We start from the raw sequence: 19,406 nt of genomic DNA, 5'->3' as shown, positions 1-19,406 counted from the left end.
ACAACAGCTAACCGAACATTCCCCTCAAGGTGAGATATCCTTAACAGACACAACATGAACTCGTTACAGCATTTTGTTCAATGACTCATCTTTTTTAACCATAAAATCACTCCAAACAGTCTTTTATTACATCCACTTTCATAGTTTAAAAGATACATATAAACCATAAACACTCGAGAAAACAGCAGATAAGTATAAATTAAGATTTGGAGAAAAACTATGATAAGGTCTGCTGTACAAGAATAAATTAGTCAAATAAACAGACTTAGTTTGGATAATTTTAGATATCCCTAATGTCAAATTTCTATAACAACAGTAAATGCATCACAACTTATCCATCAAAAATAAAAGCTCTAAAATCGCACTGAAACTAAAAAAATACTACTTCAGCCTTAGAGAAAATATCAGCTGCAAAATGACTTCCATTCATGATCAGGCACAATTCAAATTTAGACGATACATACTGTAGTTGTTTGATATTTAATTAAACATAACAGGCCAGCGTTCCTTGTTTATCCAGTTATTTTATTTTCTCCCTTTCAATCATCCCTTCATCTGAGACAGTGACCTCTGAGTGCATGAAAACCTCCTCCTCATTTTCTTTTTGCTCTGTTTCCATCAATTTCACTGCCTTGATTGGTGTATTTGCCACCTCAACTTGGCACTCCTCGTTCTGACTGGACTCATTTCTGACACTCCCATCTCTGTCGTCTTCCTCTCCCTTTGTCTCATGTATTTCTTCCCAAGAGCAGCATTGCTCTCCCTCAGGCATCTGAAACACCTTGTCATTCTTTGTCGTGCTTTCTGTCCTGGCATCAGGTGGCATTTCCTCTACCTCTACCTCATCCTCATCTGCAACAATAACAGTGTCCCCAGAGCCGTGGCTGCTGGCACTGCTGCATGACAGTGTGTCTTCTTCAGCATATCCACTTGGTTCATCATGACATGGATCCTGCTGGATTTGTCCCACCTCCACATCCTCAGCATTTCCTTCTGTTGAAACCTCCTGTTGCCTTGCTTCCTCAAAGACTATCTTCTCAGAATTCCTGTCCTCTGCTACATCTGGACCACTCAAGTCCTCCCCTATGCTCTCTGGATCCCAAAGCTCACTCACTTCCTCCTCCTCATTCTCAGAGTCAGGTGCTGTATGTTTCCTAATGCGATTTACCGCATCCCACAGGGACTTTGGATACTGGGGTTCCTCTTTGAGGGGTAAGTCGGGGAAAACACTTTCACTTCCCTCTTGTGACAGAGCAGTTGAAAAGCTAGGAAGCAAGCCTGGGGGTGAATCAGAGGAAGAGGAGGATGATAACTGAAGGGATTGTCCACAAGAATCCAGATGAAGAGGGGAAGGGACAGTTTCTGGGAAGCCAGCAACAGGAGCAACATCAACAACAGGATTGAACGCTGAGAGACAGACTGAATCCATTTCCAAAAGACCAAACTGTGTGTCTGACTCATGGGATTCATGGGGTGGAGAAGGAAGCTCCAAGGGAGTGAGCAGATCCAAAGGTGATTGAGATGGCTCACAGTTTGAGTCTGAAGGTGCAGGAGGAGAAGAGTTTGAAGGTTCAGTCTGTGGTTCAGTGTTCTGCAAAATTTTGATCTCTATTTGAATTTTAGAGTCTATAGCAGTTTCCCTGGATATTGCCTGTTCCAAAAGACCTGACGGGTCCTCATTAGCTTCTTTTTGTGATAGATCTTCAGTCATATAAGTCTCTTTTAGACAGGAAGCATCTTCTTCTTTGCCATTATCAAATTGTTGCTGCAAAATGTTTACCTCTGTTTGAGTTTGACTTTCAGGCTCATTATCTTGGGATATTGCCTGTTCTGAAAGAACTGTAGGGTCCTCATTGACTTCTCTTGAAAGTTGCTCTTCAGTCATGTAACTTTCAATTTGTTGCTGCAAACTGTTGACCTCTATGGCATCTTCTTTAGATATTTTAAGTGTCTGTATTTGGTCTGTAGGAACCTCACTGACTTCTTTTGGTAGTTGCTCTTCAGTCATATAACTCTCCTTTAGAGAAACAACATCCTCTGCTTGGACACATTCAATTTGTTGCTCTAATATGTTGACCTCTGTGGTATTTTCTTGGGATAATTTAAGTGTCTGTTCCATGATATGGTCTCTATGACCTTCATTGGCTTCTCTTGTTTGTTGCTCATCGTTGACATTGCTCTCTTTCCCACAAGCGGCATTGTCTGGTTGGCCACTTTCAAACTGTTGCAATGACACCACCTCTTCTGTCATATCTTTAGAAAGGTCATCTAGGGTGTCCTTTATCTCATTGTTCATTACTTGCAGTGTTTCACCCTTTTCATCCTGGCCCTCAGTGCTGGACACTGCTTCTGAAGTTTGCTGTATTAAATCAAGTAGAGAAGGGCTTGGGTCATGGTCTGTTTGGGGAGTGGAGCTTGGGGAAAAGTCAGCTGATTCAGGGGGAAGAGGAGATGGCAGTTGCTGTGATGGTGAGTGAGGAAGAGATAAGGTTTCCGGATAAGGAGCCAGGTTTTCTGTGGAATTGGGGGCAATCAACTCTGAATAAGGGCCCTCAATGTCAGAAGATGACACCATGAGAGAAAGAGCAGAGTTTGGTGCTTCACAGTCTATGGAGGGTGAAAGCAAAGAATCTGAGAGGTTGGTGGATAGATTGAGGCATTGAGAGGGATGTTGAGAGGAGACATCATTTTCAACAGGCTGATCTTGCTGGCTCTGCTCAGTTGTACCCTCTTCACTAGTAGATTTAAGCAGAGCCTCACTCATTTCAATTCCAGTTGAAGCTTTGATGTCTGTTTTAAGTTGTGAGTCAAGATTATTCTCCTCAGACATAGTAGACCCCTGCTCCTGAGGTCCTGCATAATCCTCACCACCTTCATTCACCCGATGATCTTCGGTATCGATCTCTTGCAAACACGTGGCATCCTTAGATGGGCCAACCTCTAACTGATTCTGTGACTGTTCCCCCTCAGTTTTGTTCTCTGGGGTTTCTTCAGCTGCATCATGAATGTCATTATCTTTAATTGGAGGAGGTTCAACTTCCTGGTCCTCCACACATGAATCAAGAAGTGACGTTGCATCTTCAGGTTGCTGCTCAATGACACAGTCATGTAGGGGGATTCCTAGGATTCTCTCAGCACGCTCCTCCAAAGTTTCCCTTTCAGAAACTGAAGATGATGACATGCAGGGGAAAGAGATTTCACTTTCTCCCTTGGATGCCTTGTTCTCTGTAGGATCTGAGTCTAGCTCAGTCTCAGATTTTTCATGAATGTGCAAGAGGTCTGTTTCTGCATTTTGGTCAGTTACCACATCCTTTTTCAGCTGACTGTTGGATTGCACACATTCAGGAGAGAGGGTTGATTGAATATCAAGTGGACTGTGTTCAGTGTGTGGTGTGGAGTCTAAATAATGAACATGCTCCTTCTTGGGTGAGGGAATCAGCTCCATTTTAACAACAACACAAGTTGTGTCAATAACCAGTAAACCCTTACTCTCCTCTGATTCAGTGTCTTTCTTGATGTCCAGTCTTCTTACCTCGATGTCAATTGGATGAACTTCACCAGAGTCCTCTTGGTTTGTCTGATCTGATTCTCCCTCCTCACTGTTTGCTTTCAAACATGTGGATGAACTCTCAGTTTCAGCCCTGCTTGTGAAACTAGGCTCCCTCCACAAAGGATACTTGACTGACACTGGCTGCACTGACTGAGAAACTTGTCTCCCAAATGCAGACTCAGCATCATTTGAACTCACATCGTCTGGGGAAACAATTTCTGTATCTGCTTTGTTTGACAGATTATCCTTAAGCATCTCACTTTCTACACAGCTTGGTGTCTCCTTCTGCTGGGCTTTGAGATACCTCACATCGGAAGTATTTGACTGTTCTGTGAGTGTTGGCACTCTGAAATCTACCTCATCTGGAAGTTTGTGTCTTTGATTAATGTCACAACTGTCGCTTAGACCTGTAGAACCCCCCTCTAATCCTGTGTTTTGAATGTTTGTTTGGAAGGTACAAAGTGGCAAAGTTGGGGTTTCTGTGGTGCCTGCTATTCGAGATACCAAGCAGAATATGGTCATCCCACCTGTCTTTTTGTTTAATCTGAACTTCCTTCCTTCAATGACTTTGGAGGATGGTTCCTCAGTTATGTTTTTATTCTGAACTGCTTGTAACACTTGTGGCTGTTGCAAAGACAACACACCCTCACATGGTATGTCTGGTTTCTGGATACTAATAGGACTGCTTGTCTGTAACGCATCTGTTTCCTGTCTTAGGTGCTTTAGTCCTTCGAGCTCTGGGAAGGTATATTGAGTTGCATCTGGTTTTGTAAAGTCCTCCTTCTCTCCTTTTCTGTGATCTTCAGAGACATCCTGCTTTCTGAGTGTGGGCTGTGACCAGTGGGTTTGTCTCTTACCTTCCTGCTCCCAACTGGTGTCACTGTGGGGCAATACAGGAGAACTTTTATGTGGGCTGTTATAGGGAGGAGGAGCAATATAGCCAGGAGGCTGGCTGAAAGCCCTCCTTTGGTAGCTGGTCTTGTCTTTCATGTCCAACATGTGGCCTGTGTCGGTAGCAGGAGTTTGTGATGGATAGTAGGTCGGAGCATGCTGTCTGCCTCCTCTTTCCCACAGTCCTGATTCTCTGATGTTCCCAGATTGTATGACTTGTTGCAGTGCTGCAACTCTAGGATCTGTTGCACTCCTGCTATCCCTCTCTGGAGTCCTGCTGCTCTCCAACAGCCCCTGAGAGGCGCCCCTCAACTCTGCCTCTATACGTCTCCTCCTTGGAAGTGAATGGCTGTATCGAGCTGCCCAAGCCTCTAGCTCTCGATAGCTGCTGTCGCTCCTCTTAGTACAAACTTCCCTGTTGTAGCGCACAGGACTGCAGGGCTCCCACCTCCTCTGCCAGCCCTCCCTCAGAAATCCTCTCTCGTACTGCCTCGGTACTCGTTGAGCTGCTGTCCACTCTCTGTCTCTAGCTTCATGCGGCTGATATTCTCCAAGGTCCTGATGGTGCTGAGGGTGACGGTCTAGAATGAAAGGGAAGTGAGAGGAAGCAGCGGTGGTCAGCTCTTGGTCCGTCCACCGAGTGTACTCCTGTGGAGCCCCTCCTGTTCTTGATCCTGGTACAGTCCAGTAACTGGACTCTCTGCCTTGATCCTGCTGTTCACCGTAGTATAGTGGATAGTGGGTTGCCTGATGTCTGTCATGGTAGCTGGGGGTAAAATGGTGGAAGAATAGGTGAGAAAATTCAAAAAATTTTGCAAAGCTGTCATCCACAATTTCTTGATATGCTGTGCCTCAAAAAAACTTCCCATGGCACTTCTGTGATAATACTGATTATGATTTTGGGATGGCTTCACTGTATCAGAATGATCCAACGATGATATCCAACAAGTGAAAATAATGTCAACAAGAGCTAAAAACTGTACAGTTTCTCCTGATTATAACAGCTATCTGTAGATATTTGCAGTAACTAGTCAGTATTGAAGTTAGTCAGGGGTTACATTCAGGGTCTGCAGAGATGCCACAGAGAAGGCAACTGACTCTTTGTTTAGCAATTTTGTCTCCTAGCTGTTGGATTTCAGCACAGTGCAGTACAAATCAAATGTAAGTTTGTCAAACAAGTTTATAAAATGGCAACGGCCTGCGTTGTCCAAAGATTATTCTGACTGACAACATAATGATAGCACTGAACTCACTTATGTGTACAGTTTCTCCCAGGAATGGTACCAAATCTGGAGTATAGAGCTGATTGCCCCTGATTCTCAGGCCAGAACTCCATCTTTTGGTCTGATATGCAAATCTGAAATGTGGAAAAAGAGGATCATATATATAAAACATAACAGTTTCAGTATGTTCTTAAAATGCAGAAGATTTAAAAACAGGCTCAAAAGATATACTAATATTCTTACGGTGAATATGAAAAAACGAATTTGCAACTTAGATATTATGATTAGATATAGATTACATGTTACATAAATGGAGCAATAGGTGCACACATGCAACACGTACCTTTAATTACTGTTTTCAGATTATAGTCCTGGCTGCTCATGAGGTGATATCAGGTCTAATGAAGTCCAAACAGGCCAACTTGTTTTAAGAGGACGGTGGTTTTCAGTTCCCCTCCCACTCTAGACACACACACACACACACACACACACACACACACACACACACACACACACACACACACACACACTCCCCTGTCACAGTAAGCCCATCCTCCTCTCATCCAGCCAACAGTTCAAATACCACTGAGGAATTTTTTAATCAGGTTTTTAGAAATACAATCTTTAGCTGCATCCTTCCCCTTTAAAGTCATACAAAATTAAGGTGAAGGCAACATGGGAGTCAGAATTTTTTTTACAGCATGTAGAAATCTAACATGGGATCTAGTTCAGATAGAGACATAATTAAATCTAAAAATGCAGATAAAAACACGTCTCATGTGGATTCCACTGTAGAGTTTTATGCATACAACAGCTGCAGGTGAAAGAGACATCACTGTATTGAGATTAATGGTAATGTTGTAGTCAGACTGATAATTAGAATACAAGAGAAACAGTTTTGATTTAATTGGTAAATGTATGTTGTAATTTTTATTTATTTATTTATTTTCTACTTTGATGTTTTCCTATCATCTCAAATGGCCCTCAACATCATCACTTCCAAGCAATGCACAGTTTTCATAACTTTAGCCAAATAATCATGAATAACAGCAAAACCAGCGATCTGCACTGTGCATGACACGCGTGGGAGGTGCTCGGCGTGATGGAGAGCAGACTCTGCATGGAGATAGGGATCTGTTGTTTTGTCGGCTGAATTGTAGCAGAGGGAGAGACGGGCAGCGGACGGGCTGTCTCCCTTTCTTTGAAACTCTCCAGCGTAACAAACAGGCTTTCCTTCTCTGAACAGAAAGTCTGTACATCAGCAGAGAGCAGGAGAGAGGGGATGAAGTAGCACAGACAGCGGGATGCAGGGAGGGCAATCTGTTGATGTTGACAGAATAGTTGGGGATCGGATGAACTTTGTTTTGGCTTTTATGTATCTCAGTGAAAACAATGCTGTGTTGGATATCAACAGCTAAAAAAACTAAACGAGAAAAACTAATTATTTACTAAGTTTAACGCTCAAAGTCAATAAATCTGTTGCATGTGAATGAGCTTTGATCAAATGTCTTTGACATCAGAAATAAATCTCAAAGATATCATCCATTTCAAAGCAATCAGAAGACCACAGACAACACAGACATGTCTCAAAAAATATAGTAAATTTGGCAGAAAATTGAATATTCATGTGGGACCCACTCACTCAGGGTTTTCAGGTCCTTTAAAGCTGTGATCATGTGACTTGTTTTCAATCTAATCTGAAGGTGCAGTTTAGATCTCTTTGACATGCTCAACATCCTTGCAGAAACCAAACCATCACGACTGGTGAGGACAATCAGAGCATGGAAAAGAAATATGACATTTTAACTCCAGAGGTAGGGCAGACGTTGCCTGAGAGGAGCAGTTGACCCTTTTTCAAGAAATGCGCTGATAACACTGTGAGGTTCTTCTCTTGACGGTGACAACATGGAGTCAAAATGATGAGACAGGCAGCTGATTGAAGGAAGAACCTGAAATCTCCAGTGATTATGAGCAGATCTGCACTCCAGCCTGAAGCTGTAACGGCAGAGCAGATCCCAGTCTCAGTGAAAACAAGTCGAGACACGAGAGGCCGAGACCGAGTCACTCTGGACGTCTGACTGACATTCAGACGGCATTAACACAGCATAGAGCCGTCTTACATAAAATCACAATGAGAGCTTGAAACAGGTTGTAAACTATATTTAAAGTGTTTTCACAACACTTGTATTGATGCCACATCTACCATTATCAGCTCCATTAAAATCTAGTTTTGGATAATTTTTTTCAAATTTGTTGTTTGTTCATTTGGAGAAGAGGAGGGTGGAACTTATTTACACTGAAAAAACTGACTAAGGTGGCAATTATCCGCTTAACTGGAGGTAAGAGGACACGTGGTGCACAAGGAAAGTCTAAAACTCATAAAAAAATATCCAAAATCACACTTTAAACAGGTTTTGAAGGCCATTGTCATTGGAGTGAGTACTTCACAGAAGACAAATGTTTTATTTGTAACATTAAAATACATATTGCAAACACAGTCTCAGTTGTGACAAGTTAAATATAAATAGGATGTTACAGATTTGTCAAGTGCCTCAAAATGGTCACTGTAATAGCCATATAAATATCAAAAAAAAAAGAAAAAAAAGTATGACTTTCTTTGAATAGTCAACTACGTAAACAAGTAGTTATTCAACAATGTTCCACTATCTGGTGCATGTCTGTAAAGACCTTGCTAACTCAATTCGGACCTCACTTCTGACATTAAGCCCAGTACAAACATTTAATTTTAAGTTTAGTTTTAAGTGACAAACTGATAGAAGACATCATCATTGGATTATCCAACAACACTGAGCTGTTGTTCCTGAAAGCTGAGCATTTTGCATAATGCATATTCTGCTTTCAGTGTTTTTTTTCTTTAAATACATTTTAAAAAGGCAACCAAGAGAGCCAGAGTCATAACTGTTCTCAGTACAGCAACTAATCTCAGTCCCAGACCTGTTGCAGATCTTCGCTGCTGTCACTGGCCTTTCCTCAGAGACGCCCTGTAGATATTTATGTTTTGTTTGTCGTCGCGGTTCACAAGCTCCACATTAAATCTGCTTGGCAGACATTCCTCATAGAAATGTGGAGTCCCGTGCTCTTTGCGCATTTTGGACGAGAGGTATACCACAGCTCCATTCTTGCACAAATGAGCTAACGTCTCAATGAGCAGTGGGTAAGTCTCTGGGAGGTAAATTATATCTGCACAGAGCACCAGATCCCAGTCAGAGGGGAAGTTCAGGTGGTCTTCACCCCAGGACAGGGGGAGGATGGTGGGAAGACTGGCAGGCCAACCACTGGACGGCATGTTAGCAGAGACATTGGCCTGAAGTTGTGGGAGGGCCAGAGGAAGGTCTGTGAGGGTCACCAGTGCACCTGAAAACATATGAAACACACTGCAAATAAATCCTATTTACAGATTGATGTATTCAGGTACTGTGTTTGTAACAGATCTCAAGATACAGCTGAATAAGTGATTGGTAATTTTTGAACACTGAAGGAACAACACCTGCTGTGCAACTGCAGCACGTTTGTGTTGCCTCTGGAGGAAGAAATTGTGAGATGCATAAAATAAGGACTGGACATGTGGATGGAGCCACGGACAGCTGACCATGGACAGACGTCTCCAATGGACAAGCACAGAGCCCGACATGAGAAAACAACTCCACATGTACATGTACAACCAGTCAGGAAAACTTCAGGGGCCCATAATGCCATTCATAATCATGCACAATCAGGACCTTGAATACACCACAGACAAACTTAGAGGAAGCAACGACGCAACATACCGAGGCGTGCTGCCAAGATCCCGACCACACCAGTGCCTGCTCCCAGCTCGATGATGCGCTTTCCTCTCAGCTCCACCGACCGCTCCCCGAGGTGACGACACAGATGTAATGCCTGTGTACACACACAAATACACACCCTCACCTTTAGACAACTCTGACACTGACTGAACAGGTTTATTTTCATCACGTCAACAGGAAACAAGTCTGCTCTTACGGCTTCCCACACCGGGGCAGCCACGCCGAGGTTGGCACCGAACAGCTGTCTTATCTTCAGCTCCTCGCCAACTAAATTGTATACGGTCTCTTGAGAAAATGTTTCAGCAAACAGACCATCGTCAACAGGGAACGGGTCGTCTTCATCCCCTGCACAAATCATGGCAGGTGAATTAAATCGGTCCCCTCGATATTGTCAGTTAACTTCACGTTAATGAGCACGAGGACTGACGAGCTTTACGTTTGCTCGCCTTCCAGGTCAAAAAGCATTAGCATTAGCTGCTAGCTAGCCAATGGAAGTTTATCTCCCTGTGCTAGCTACAGAAATAACATAATATGAGTATATAAGTAATATGGGGAACGAAGACAGATAGGGGCTGTTGTGAAATAAGTATAAAATGAGAATAGTTAGTTTAACGCTATCTGTTTAACGCTGTGGTTAACGGTCAGGTGATACCGGTTGTTATTTGAACTAGGTTGCGTTTCGGCTTTTTAATTTTAGCTTGCACTTCCTGAGAGACAGCGATGAGTTATATTGTCCTTACATTTGATCAACATGTAGCATCTGGGTATGTAGTTTCAGCTACCTCAGTAGTGTGTGTAAGGTCTTAAAGAGGCTTTTGATTTGAAATGCAAAACAAAGTTTAGTTTCCGGGTTGAAGGACCTTTCAGAGACCCTGAAATAAGTCCAAATTAACTCTGTGCACCAGACACTTGTAAATAGAACAGTTATCAGTGTGTTACAATATTTAGGCATGAAGGGGAGCAAAATAATGCTCTGCTTACGTTATACTTCACCTTTGTACATCCTGTGTTGCTGATATTATTTGGGGGATAAATCTAGATATAATCCACCATTTAATTTTTAAACCTGAGATCTAGATATTGTGATACTATTACTTGGTGACTTCAGCCATCATATCAGTGACAATCAGAGCAACAGCAACATCCCTCATTTTTTGTGTCACAGAAAAATCACCTCTATCTTCTTCTTATAGCCTGCATATTCACCGTGTTTCATCTATATTTCTGCATTATTTGCTGCAGTTCAAAACACACAAAACTCCATCATGTTCCAGGTTTATTAAAAAAAACAAATCAATTTCCTGTCTGCTCACTGGTTTTGTTTGGAAAACAAAACTTAAGTAGAATACCACTAGGACAAGCAGTTTTCACACACAACTTCACATCAATGACAAAAGATGATTTGAACAGGTGTATAAAGTGTAGAGTGGAGGAGAGATATGTCGAATAAAGCTCTTCATCACTTCAGCTTATCAGTCTTTATGGAGCAAAAGCACAAGAACTTCCAACACAGCTAAATAAAATGTGTCCAATCTGAAAAGAAAAACAAAATCATAATGTTGTCTTCATGTGTGCTTGTGCTGGACTACATCACAGTTTTCTCAGAGTAAAGGACGATGACTGCTGGGTTAAGACTAAAGATACTTTACTCACTATACAGTAATTCTGCCTGAGACAGAACACCACCGAACGTCTTCATTATTTGAAGTTATTAAAAATAAATAATTCTTTTCATCGTACAGATGACAGTAGTATTACATCCATAACACAACCCCCTCCCCCTCAGGCCTCAATATGTGCAAACTGCAAGAGTTTAAAAAAGGTAGCACTTTATGCAAGGACCATGAAAGACAAAAACAACGGTTTTAAAATGAGCACTTCATGAAAAGTGCAGCAGGTGTGACACGGTAGTATTTTAAAATTAAAGGATGAATTGGGAGGAAGCTCATGGCTGTCTACAACCTCCTCAGGCAAACAGTGGAGTGACACAATCTCATTATTATTGTGGAGTAAAGAAATAAATAAAAAAAACAAGGTGGTCCTTAAACCAAAGGAATATTTGGTGCTGAATAACCGTTCTGATCATATCTGGTACTTTCCTAATACAAAACATTTTCTTTTAGTCTTCCAAGCTAAAATACTGAGCCGGAACATAAATGCAATGTTGGGATGAGAAAGAATTTGCAGTAAAATGACATCTACTGCATATTTTGCTTCCACAAACACTCATTCTTGTCACATGTTCCTCACAGACACAAGATGTTTGCAATGATACTGGACAGAAATGATGCATTGTCACACAACAGACGTCACAATTCGTGCTTGGAGTTCAAGCAGAGGATGCTCTGCTTTAGCGTTTAAACATTGGTTGTCCATTTTTATACACCACAATGTGTTTTCTTTTGTTAAGACACATATGTCAACACACTCGGGTTCCACAAACCTCTGTCACAGAGTCTCACCGATTTGGGTGCGAGTCACTTGATAAAACAGCCACGGCTCAAACAGACTGTTGATTGTATCTTTCATTAAAATCAACCACAAAAAAAAACATCTTCACACTGCCCAAAGTGCACCCGTAAAGAGACGTGGGTTATTTCTTTTTCTTCGTTTCCTGGTGGGTACGAAAGGCAACCAGCTTTGTTTTGAGCAGAACCGAGACAGAGTCCAAGTCCACACAGATGCACAACAAGCACCCACACAGAAAACAAAAGCCAGAGGAATGCATAATTAAAACTTTGTTCCAAAAAGAATAATAATTAGAACAATGACTATGACGAACAGGATCAAAATGACCAGCATCTTTCTGTTTTTCTTCTGATACTGTTCCGCCTGCAAAGAAAACGGAAAAAAGTCAAATACTGCTTTTCACTTGCTTTCAATTCAATTCTGAGTTTAAACAGATTTGTAAGCTGTGACGTTTGGTGGAACCTGTTTTCAATCAATATGCTAAATTTTATCATAATTGTGTCTTTAGCTTACTGTAAGTTTTCCCTGCTGGTTGTTAGCATTCATTATTAGCTTCCAAGCAAACATAGAAATCTTAATTAACAGCAAACAAAAAAATCAAAATGTGTCTGAAGACACAAACATTTTGTGTTTACCTTTTGTAACTGCTTCAATCCATCATCTGTTTTCACACAAGCCTGCTCCACGTTGAAGTCAATTCTGTCGAGAACGGTGCCCTTTGGGAAGAAGAAGAAGAAGAGGGAATTTGTTAGCAGGGGAACATTATTTTGATAGTAGATCCTTTATTTTAAACATAGTTAATATTATTATATAATAAACAGAAACCTATATTCTCACCTACATTCTTACCTCGGGTCTGCTTTGACATAAATAATTCTCATTCAAGCTTTGTTGATACAAAAAATGCAATGTGAATGTGCCAGGATGCCTTACATTTTGGAAATCGTTAGGGAAACTCAGTGACAACCCACCCCTGTACATGGAGGACAAGAGCCTTTGTCTTTGGTGGCTCAGCGGCTGAACTCACGCCATGATTACGAGTCTATTATTCGATTGTGTGTGTGAGCGTGTCAGGACTGCTTCAAATACCTGTTCCACCACCATTCCAGCCAAGTCCCGGAAAATCTCATTCAGGTCTGAGATGGACTGCACTATTTGTCGGATCTCCCTCTCTCGCTCTTCAACCATAACCGTGTTCTGCTCCACCATCATCAGCTGGTCGTCTGTGAACCCCTGAAACAAAGACAGAAAATGTCTCTATAATCTCTTCTTTCAGTTCCACTGGTTGGTGACAGTAGGAGAAACTTTTACTTTTTCCCCAAACATATACTTTATTTTATATCATTCTTTATCTTTTAGTGAGTTTAATAAAAAGTGACGGTTCATCCAGACTTTTAATGGGTGTTTTTTTTCTTATCTATATTTCTGCTTGGTATCCAGGATGCCTGTGTTGAACTCTCACTGGGGTTTATCTGAACAACTGGATGAATTTTAAAAAGCTGGTCACCTTGTCATATACAGCTAAATCTTCATCCTCTTCCATTAGGGGTCCAGAGTCAAAAAAGTGCTTTGACCTCTCCTCACGATTCTTCATACCTGGAATATAATCGAATGACGTGAAGATTAGATGGCGGGAAAAACAGCTCGTGAAGCAACAGTGAGGAATGAGAATGTCGGAGGACCAATCACAGCCTTACTGCAGCTCTTACGTTTTAGGTAGCTGGACTGTGTGTGCCTGAAATTGGTGGACAGCTCCTGCAAGCTCTGTGCCAGGGACGAGACCACGTTTCTCAATAGCCTCTCCTCCTGCTCGGTGCAGTGGCCACAACGAGACTGCAACCCCGTCACAGCTCGCTGGCACCGATGAAACATCTGCAATCAGCACAACATTACTGAGGGAGCGGAAACAAACTCCATGTTTCCTTTCAAATCGAAACTCAACATGAAATGCTGTCAGATGTGTCCCTTACAACCCCTAAAACAATAAGACAATCAGTACTCTATCAAGCGCTCACTTGCCAATTGAAAATGATTGAAAATATGCTAAAGTTCAGGCAGTGTTTCCAATAGGAAAAAAAGGCTTTAACCCTCTGAACCCCAAACAATTTCTGGAGGTTTTTTACTCACTGTGGGTTCAATTTTCACTGCAATATACAGGATAAGTCCTGCACCTCTATGGGAACATCACAATCATGGTTAGATGGTGGGAGAACTCAAAATTGTCTTTTGTGTAGTATAGCAGAGTTTTAATGACAAATAGGGGAAACAAAAAAAAAGATTTAATATGCTTTATTTTACAAAAAGAAAAGTAAAAGCGAGTAAGGGCTGCACATGCTACACTTACATTTCTGCAACCCTTCCTGCCTGCTTTGTGCAAACACAGCCTGCAGGCAACTTTTCATTGAATTACTGTCACGTGAAAAGTCATTAAGGCTGCCCAGCTGTGCTGAGAGCGCAAATGTAATGTTTTTTACAGGGTCTGGTTGGTGCAAACAGTTTATTTTTGGCAAAATTTTAAGTGAGACATGTAGAATAAAGTGATTTTAAGGTTACATTTGGTTATTTTTCCAGAAATGAACAGGATTTGTTTCAAGGAGTGTCAGAAATGCAAAAATCCAATGATATTTTCTATTTTTTCTGGCTTTGATAAATGGTGTAACTTTGCCAATTTTTGTAAAAGAAAACACATCTTTTAAAATTGCTGGCAGGTTGTGTGGTTCAGAGGGTTCAGGTGTTTACTTTTCAATCGCTATTACTAGACTGGTGAATTACTGTACCTGTGTGATCTCCTGTGTAGTGATTTCTATGGCATGCTCCTCTTCACTACTGTCATCAAGAGTGGGACGATTCATGTGCTTGTCATGAAGTGAGGCCAGTTCCTTCATCTTCTGCCGAACCCGTGTGATGTCATACTGGATCTGAAAGGGAATGTCTGAGGGTTAAAAGCCATGTGACTTCACTTTGTACATAAATGATTTAAGATAACAGGATTCAAAGCTACAGTATTAGTAAAGTATTAGTGAGCTTTAGATTAAACAGAGATATTTTGCATGGGTCGGCCTCAGATAGGTCTCTTTATTTATACCTCATCAACCCCCTCTATCCATTTGGGGGGTAGTTTCTTGGTGACTCCAATGGCAGCTTCAGGATCCAGACTAATTCCTGACACCAAGGCCATCCGGTCATCAGCCAACTTTGGAAAAAAAAAGAAAAAAAAAAAAAAAAAGGAAAAAAAAAGGAAAAAAATTAATTATTATTTTATTAAAACATTTTATATAATAATTCAGCATGAAGATGATGGTGTACATTTTTATGCGTCTTAATTAGTTCTACCACAAAGGGAAACAACAGTACCTCGTCAAGCTCCTAATGTGATTTGCAGATAGCAGAGTGGTCCCATCCAATACAGAACAAGGAAAAGGAGAGAGACAGAAGTAACAGAAAGTGAGCCCCAGAAAATCAGCAGCTGATACTAAAAGTGTTTTTGCAGCCACCCCCCCCAACCAACTAATGAAATTTTGAAATGAGAATGGTATTTGCTGCACAGCAGCGGTACATAGGGTCATATTCACATTTGTCCTGAGTTTGTGTGTCTATGTACTAAAGTGTAAAACTACAGTGTGAATACAAAAATAAATAATTCTTCACCTCAGACTCACTGCACAATAATTCCCCTTAAAGAAATCATTGGAAGTAGAGAATAAAGACAGAGGTTGAGGTTGAAATGGCTGAGCCCCAAGATGACCTGAGATGGCTGAGTTTCACAAAATGAAAGGAGATATTATTAAGAAGATTTGAAGTGAGTGGGACTTTAATATTCCTCTGTCAAAGTCAGTTATTTTAAACCTGAGCGGACAGCAGCTTCAGGAAGCTGAATGTGCATGTTAAAATGGCAAACAAAGCAGTTAGCTGAGTCACTGCCTTTAGTCTGCAAATATAGTTCAGCCTGTGGATATGTACTGTGTCATAATTGTACCACTCTGAAATGGAAGTGGCATACTGCTGGATGACAAAGGGGCTTAAAGCAAAGCAGAAATAAGAAACACCTGTGTTACATATTTTTTTTTTCAGGTTTCACTTTGTTAGCTTGACTGTGGTCGACTGCTCTAAAAATACTAATTCATATCCACTTCAAATTGAATTTTACCACCAAAGACAGTACCAACATTTTCTCTGTGACACTGGAGGGGAACACAGAGACATTTAAATGAACACAGTTTGATAATATACATGGATGAAGCTTGATACAAGGACACCAAGACTAAACAGACACTGAACAGACACAGCACAAGACAAGTGAGATACTAGACTGTCAACATTTTACATCTCCATTTGAGCTACACAACACACAACATAGTTGGAATGATGTAATAAGTGTCAGGTAAGGGGTCGAAAGAGGGCTGTTTACTGCTCATAAAATATCAATGGCAAAGCTAACACATTAACAGCATCACCTCGCGACGGTGCTCTAGTAAAAATGCAGGAGACCGACTGAGTTAGAAATGGGGGAGGTTTTTTGCTCTAGGTGAGAGAAATGACAGCAATGACTGTATGAGCTGTTCATCTGCCCAACAAAAATGCTCTCAGCTCTGGAGTATCAGGCCACAGCACCGCCACGGGTTTTCACTCAGGTTTTCGCCTACATGCTGATGGTCCTGAGGTAAACCTCAACACTCTACACTGCGTCATAAGCAGAGATGCACTAACAGACAGTGTCCATCCAGGAGCCACAGGAAGACAGAACAACGAGGGTTAGGAGAAGTCATCACCCTGCTCAGTGGCATCTTTTGGGAAATGCAGTACAGACATCCTCAACTCAACAGATGGGATATCCTCACATGTTCAATGGCTCTGGGTGCACAGGCTGGCAGCAACGAATCTACCACAACTGGGTGTGAATGGTTATATGGACCCTACAGCTGCACCTGGTGTCCTCTTGTAGAGACATGAGGTGAACTCAAGAGAAGCACAGGAGAGCCGTGACCTGCTCCTGCTCAAGCTTCCAGAGAGTATGTTGACTCCCTTATGCTCTGGAGTATTACAAACTGACATTTTATTGACCGTGTGCAAGAAGTCAATGAAAATGACTGAAGAAATAATTTGTAGAGAACTATGTTTTTTTTTTTTCCACTGGAGTGGTACAGACCTGACGCTGACATGCAGCACGTCATCATCAATGTCGAGATAAAACTCACTGTTTCTGCTATAGGTTAAGTTGATTCCGTCATGGGGGGCTGACGGCTCAATTTCTACCGGCACAACAATCTCTGGTGCACTATTTTGTCGTTCCACATAATGAGGAAGCTTTGTGCTGATTAACAATTCTGGGGACAAGACAGCCATGGTATCAGGAGAACTGGTGAAAGAGGCCAAATGATATGAATAGTTCTGGCTGACAACCAGTACTTTTTAGGGCTGCAACTGAATTATTTTCATCGTCTATTAATCAGTCGATGACTTTCTCGATTAACTGATTAGTTGTTTGATCTATGAAATGTCAGAAAATGGTGAAAATGTTGAACAGTGTTCCCCAAAGCCCAAGATGACGTCCTCAACTGTCTTCTTTTATCCATAGACCAAAGATATTCAATTTACTGTCATGAAGAAGTGAAGAACGAAAGGAAGAAAGAAAGAAAGAATTTTGACTTTTTCTTAAAAACACTCAAACCGATAAATTGATTATCAAAATAGTTGCCAATTCATTTAATTGTTGACAACTAATTGATAAATCATGGTAGCTCCAGTAGTTTTCAGGAATGTTATACAGCAATCTTCCAGTTTGTCACACATTTTTATTAACGCAAGGGAAAACCAGCATCATTCTAGTGGAACAATCACTTACAGGTTACAGGCACAATTTGATCTAGACTATACTCATGAAATTACTATGTAGACGCCACAGCACACTATTACTATGTAGACATTAGAAAACATGCTCTAACTTTCCCCAAATCCCACCCAATTTACATCATCACCAATTTACAAACTTATTTTTTATCTTACAAATAAGAGAATACAGACTTCTACTTAGCTGGTTTCATTTTTATATTATACGTCTAATGTAGACAATTAGCTATTAAGAGGTGAATAATGTGCCTGCACAGCCCTCTTCATCCTCCTCCATCATATTAATCAGTCCTGAGGTGATATTACGGGGCACAGACACAGCACCGGTGTAGAGGTCTTCCTGACTAATGATTAACAGCTACTAACACACAACTATATCTAGCTAACACGGTGACTCAGTGACTGGCTATATGCAAACACACAGTAAAAATGTCAAAACGATGCAGACCACTCACCGCAGCATTGCTACGTGTACTCAGACGGGGGTCGTATGTACTCACTTGCTCAGCCAATATCTGCCGGTTTTGGATTGCATTGTTCCGCATTAACAAGAAGGCATCGGTCAGACGCCTAGTTGCCATGACTGCTTTGTTTGATATCTAAATTAACAATGGACAAAGTGCGGATCAGGCGATGATTTATTGAACTATGTCCACCGCCGCTGACCCGCAGCTAACACACCGCTAGCTTTAGCTTTAGCTTTGCTGCGATGGGTGAGGAAAACTCGCGATACAGCGCCGACAGTGGACAGCAAACGACGTTAATAGTATTTATCTGTCAAGCATCTCTAATACTAAGGTAAAAATGAGAAACATGACCGACAGGTTCTTCTAAATTTTTGGACTTAACGTTAGATTGGTAACGCTGTTGCGCTTTGACCAGCTACGGAAGTCGGAAAAACGTAAACACCTGCGTAGCCTGTTTCTTCTTCTACTACTCATTTACTGCAGTAACTGAGGCACCATGATCGCCCCCTACCGCTCGGCGAAGAACAGACTTATCGCCTATAGAGAGACAACCGTCTCTGTCAATACACAGTCATTATCTCCAGGGTTGTTTCAAAAGATTAGACTTGTTTAAGCAAAAAAGTTCAGTCTAGACCACAGAAACAGTAGCTTGACAAAACAGTGCAAGGTCCACTTACCAACTTTTTCCAAAGCTTTTAACTGTCTTCAACTTGTGTTGGATCTTCAGTTGTTTGCTTATATGACATACACAACAAAATGTGATTTCCAGATCCCATGTTAAATGTAAGACATCCCATGTGAAAACAGCAATGTCACATGTAATATTATTGGTAAAACAGAATTTCAGTTTACACATTTCCACGTGATTATTGGACATTAATTTATATTTCACACGAGAAAACATAAATTTCTCATTTTTGTAAAGAACAGCAATATATTGCTCATTATGTGCACAGTGGCAGTTATTATACCAATATTAAATCCAAATCCATTAAGTATTTTCCCACAATGCAATGCAAATATATCATCATGCACAAGGCATGAGTAACTGACTATAACTAATTATTTATCCACTCACTGGCCTTGCATCTTTGTATGACCCTTTTTCTCTTTTGTCCACATGGTCATGTCATACCCGTGTTGCTTTCATATT

General features: G+C 41.2%; 2 protein-coding genes across 4 annotated transcripts; both read right to left on the bottom strand.

Annotated features, from left to right (window-relative positions):
- Positions 1–8,081: 8,081 nt before the first annotated feature.
- Positions 8,082–9,933, bottom strand: LOC143336062 (EEF1A lysine methyltransferase 3-like). Its single transcript, XM_076755920.1, has 3 exons — positions 9,667–9,933; positions 9,453–9,564; positions 8,082–9,039 (listed from the first exon to the last, which is right to left on the bottom strand). The coding sequence occupies exons 1-3, from the start codon at positions 9,826–9,828 to the stop codon at positions 8,642–8,644; spliced, it is 672 nt and encodes a 223-aa protein (XP_076612035.1). The 5' UTR covers positions 9,829–9,933; the 3' UTR covers positions 8,082–8,641.
- An 800-nt stretch (positions 9,934–10,733) lies between these two features.
- On the bottom strand, positions 10,734–18,693 carry stx16 (syntaxin 16). Of its 3 annotated transcripts, none has more exons than XM_076755897.1 (8): positions 18,287–18,693; positions 15,025–15,132; positions 14,717–14,857; positions 13,649–13,811; positions 13,447–13,535; positions 13,029–13,172; positions 12,575–12,655; positions 10,734–12,302 (listed from the first exon to the last, which is right to left on the bottom strand). In XM_076755897.1, the coding sequence occupies exons 1-8, from the start codon at positions 18,365–18,367 to the stop codon at positions 12,201–12,203; spliced, it is 909 nt and encodes a 302-aa protein (XP_076612012.1). In that variant the 5' UTR covers positions 18,368–18,693; the 3' UTR covers positions 10,734–12,200. The 3 variants fall into 3 exon arrangements, with proteins under 3 accessions (XP_076612012.1, XP_076612002.1, XP_076612021.1); XM_076755887.1 differs by having other exon boundaries at positions 18,242–18,516; XM_076755906.1 differs by lacking the exon at positions 18,287–18,693 and adding an exon at positions 15,294–15,702.
- Positions 18,694–19,406: the final 713 nt, after the last annotated feature.

This window comes from Chaetodon auriga, chromosome 2, assembly GCF_051107435.1.
Source record: "Chaetodon auriga isolate fChaAug3 chromosome 2, fChaAug3.hap1, whole genome shotgun sequence".
Classification (NCBI taxonomy): domain Eukaryota; kingdom Metazoa; phylum Chordata; class Actinopteri; order Chaetodontiformes; family Chaetodontidae; genus Chaetodon; species Chaetodon auriga.
The sequence above is the reverse complement of the archived record's forward strand: the minus strand, read 5'-3'. Positions and strand labels throughout refer to the sequence as shown.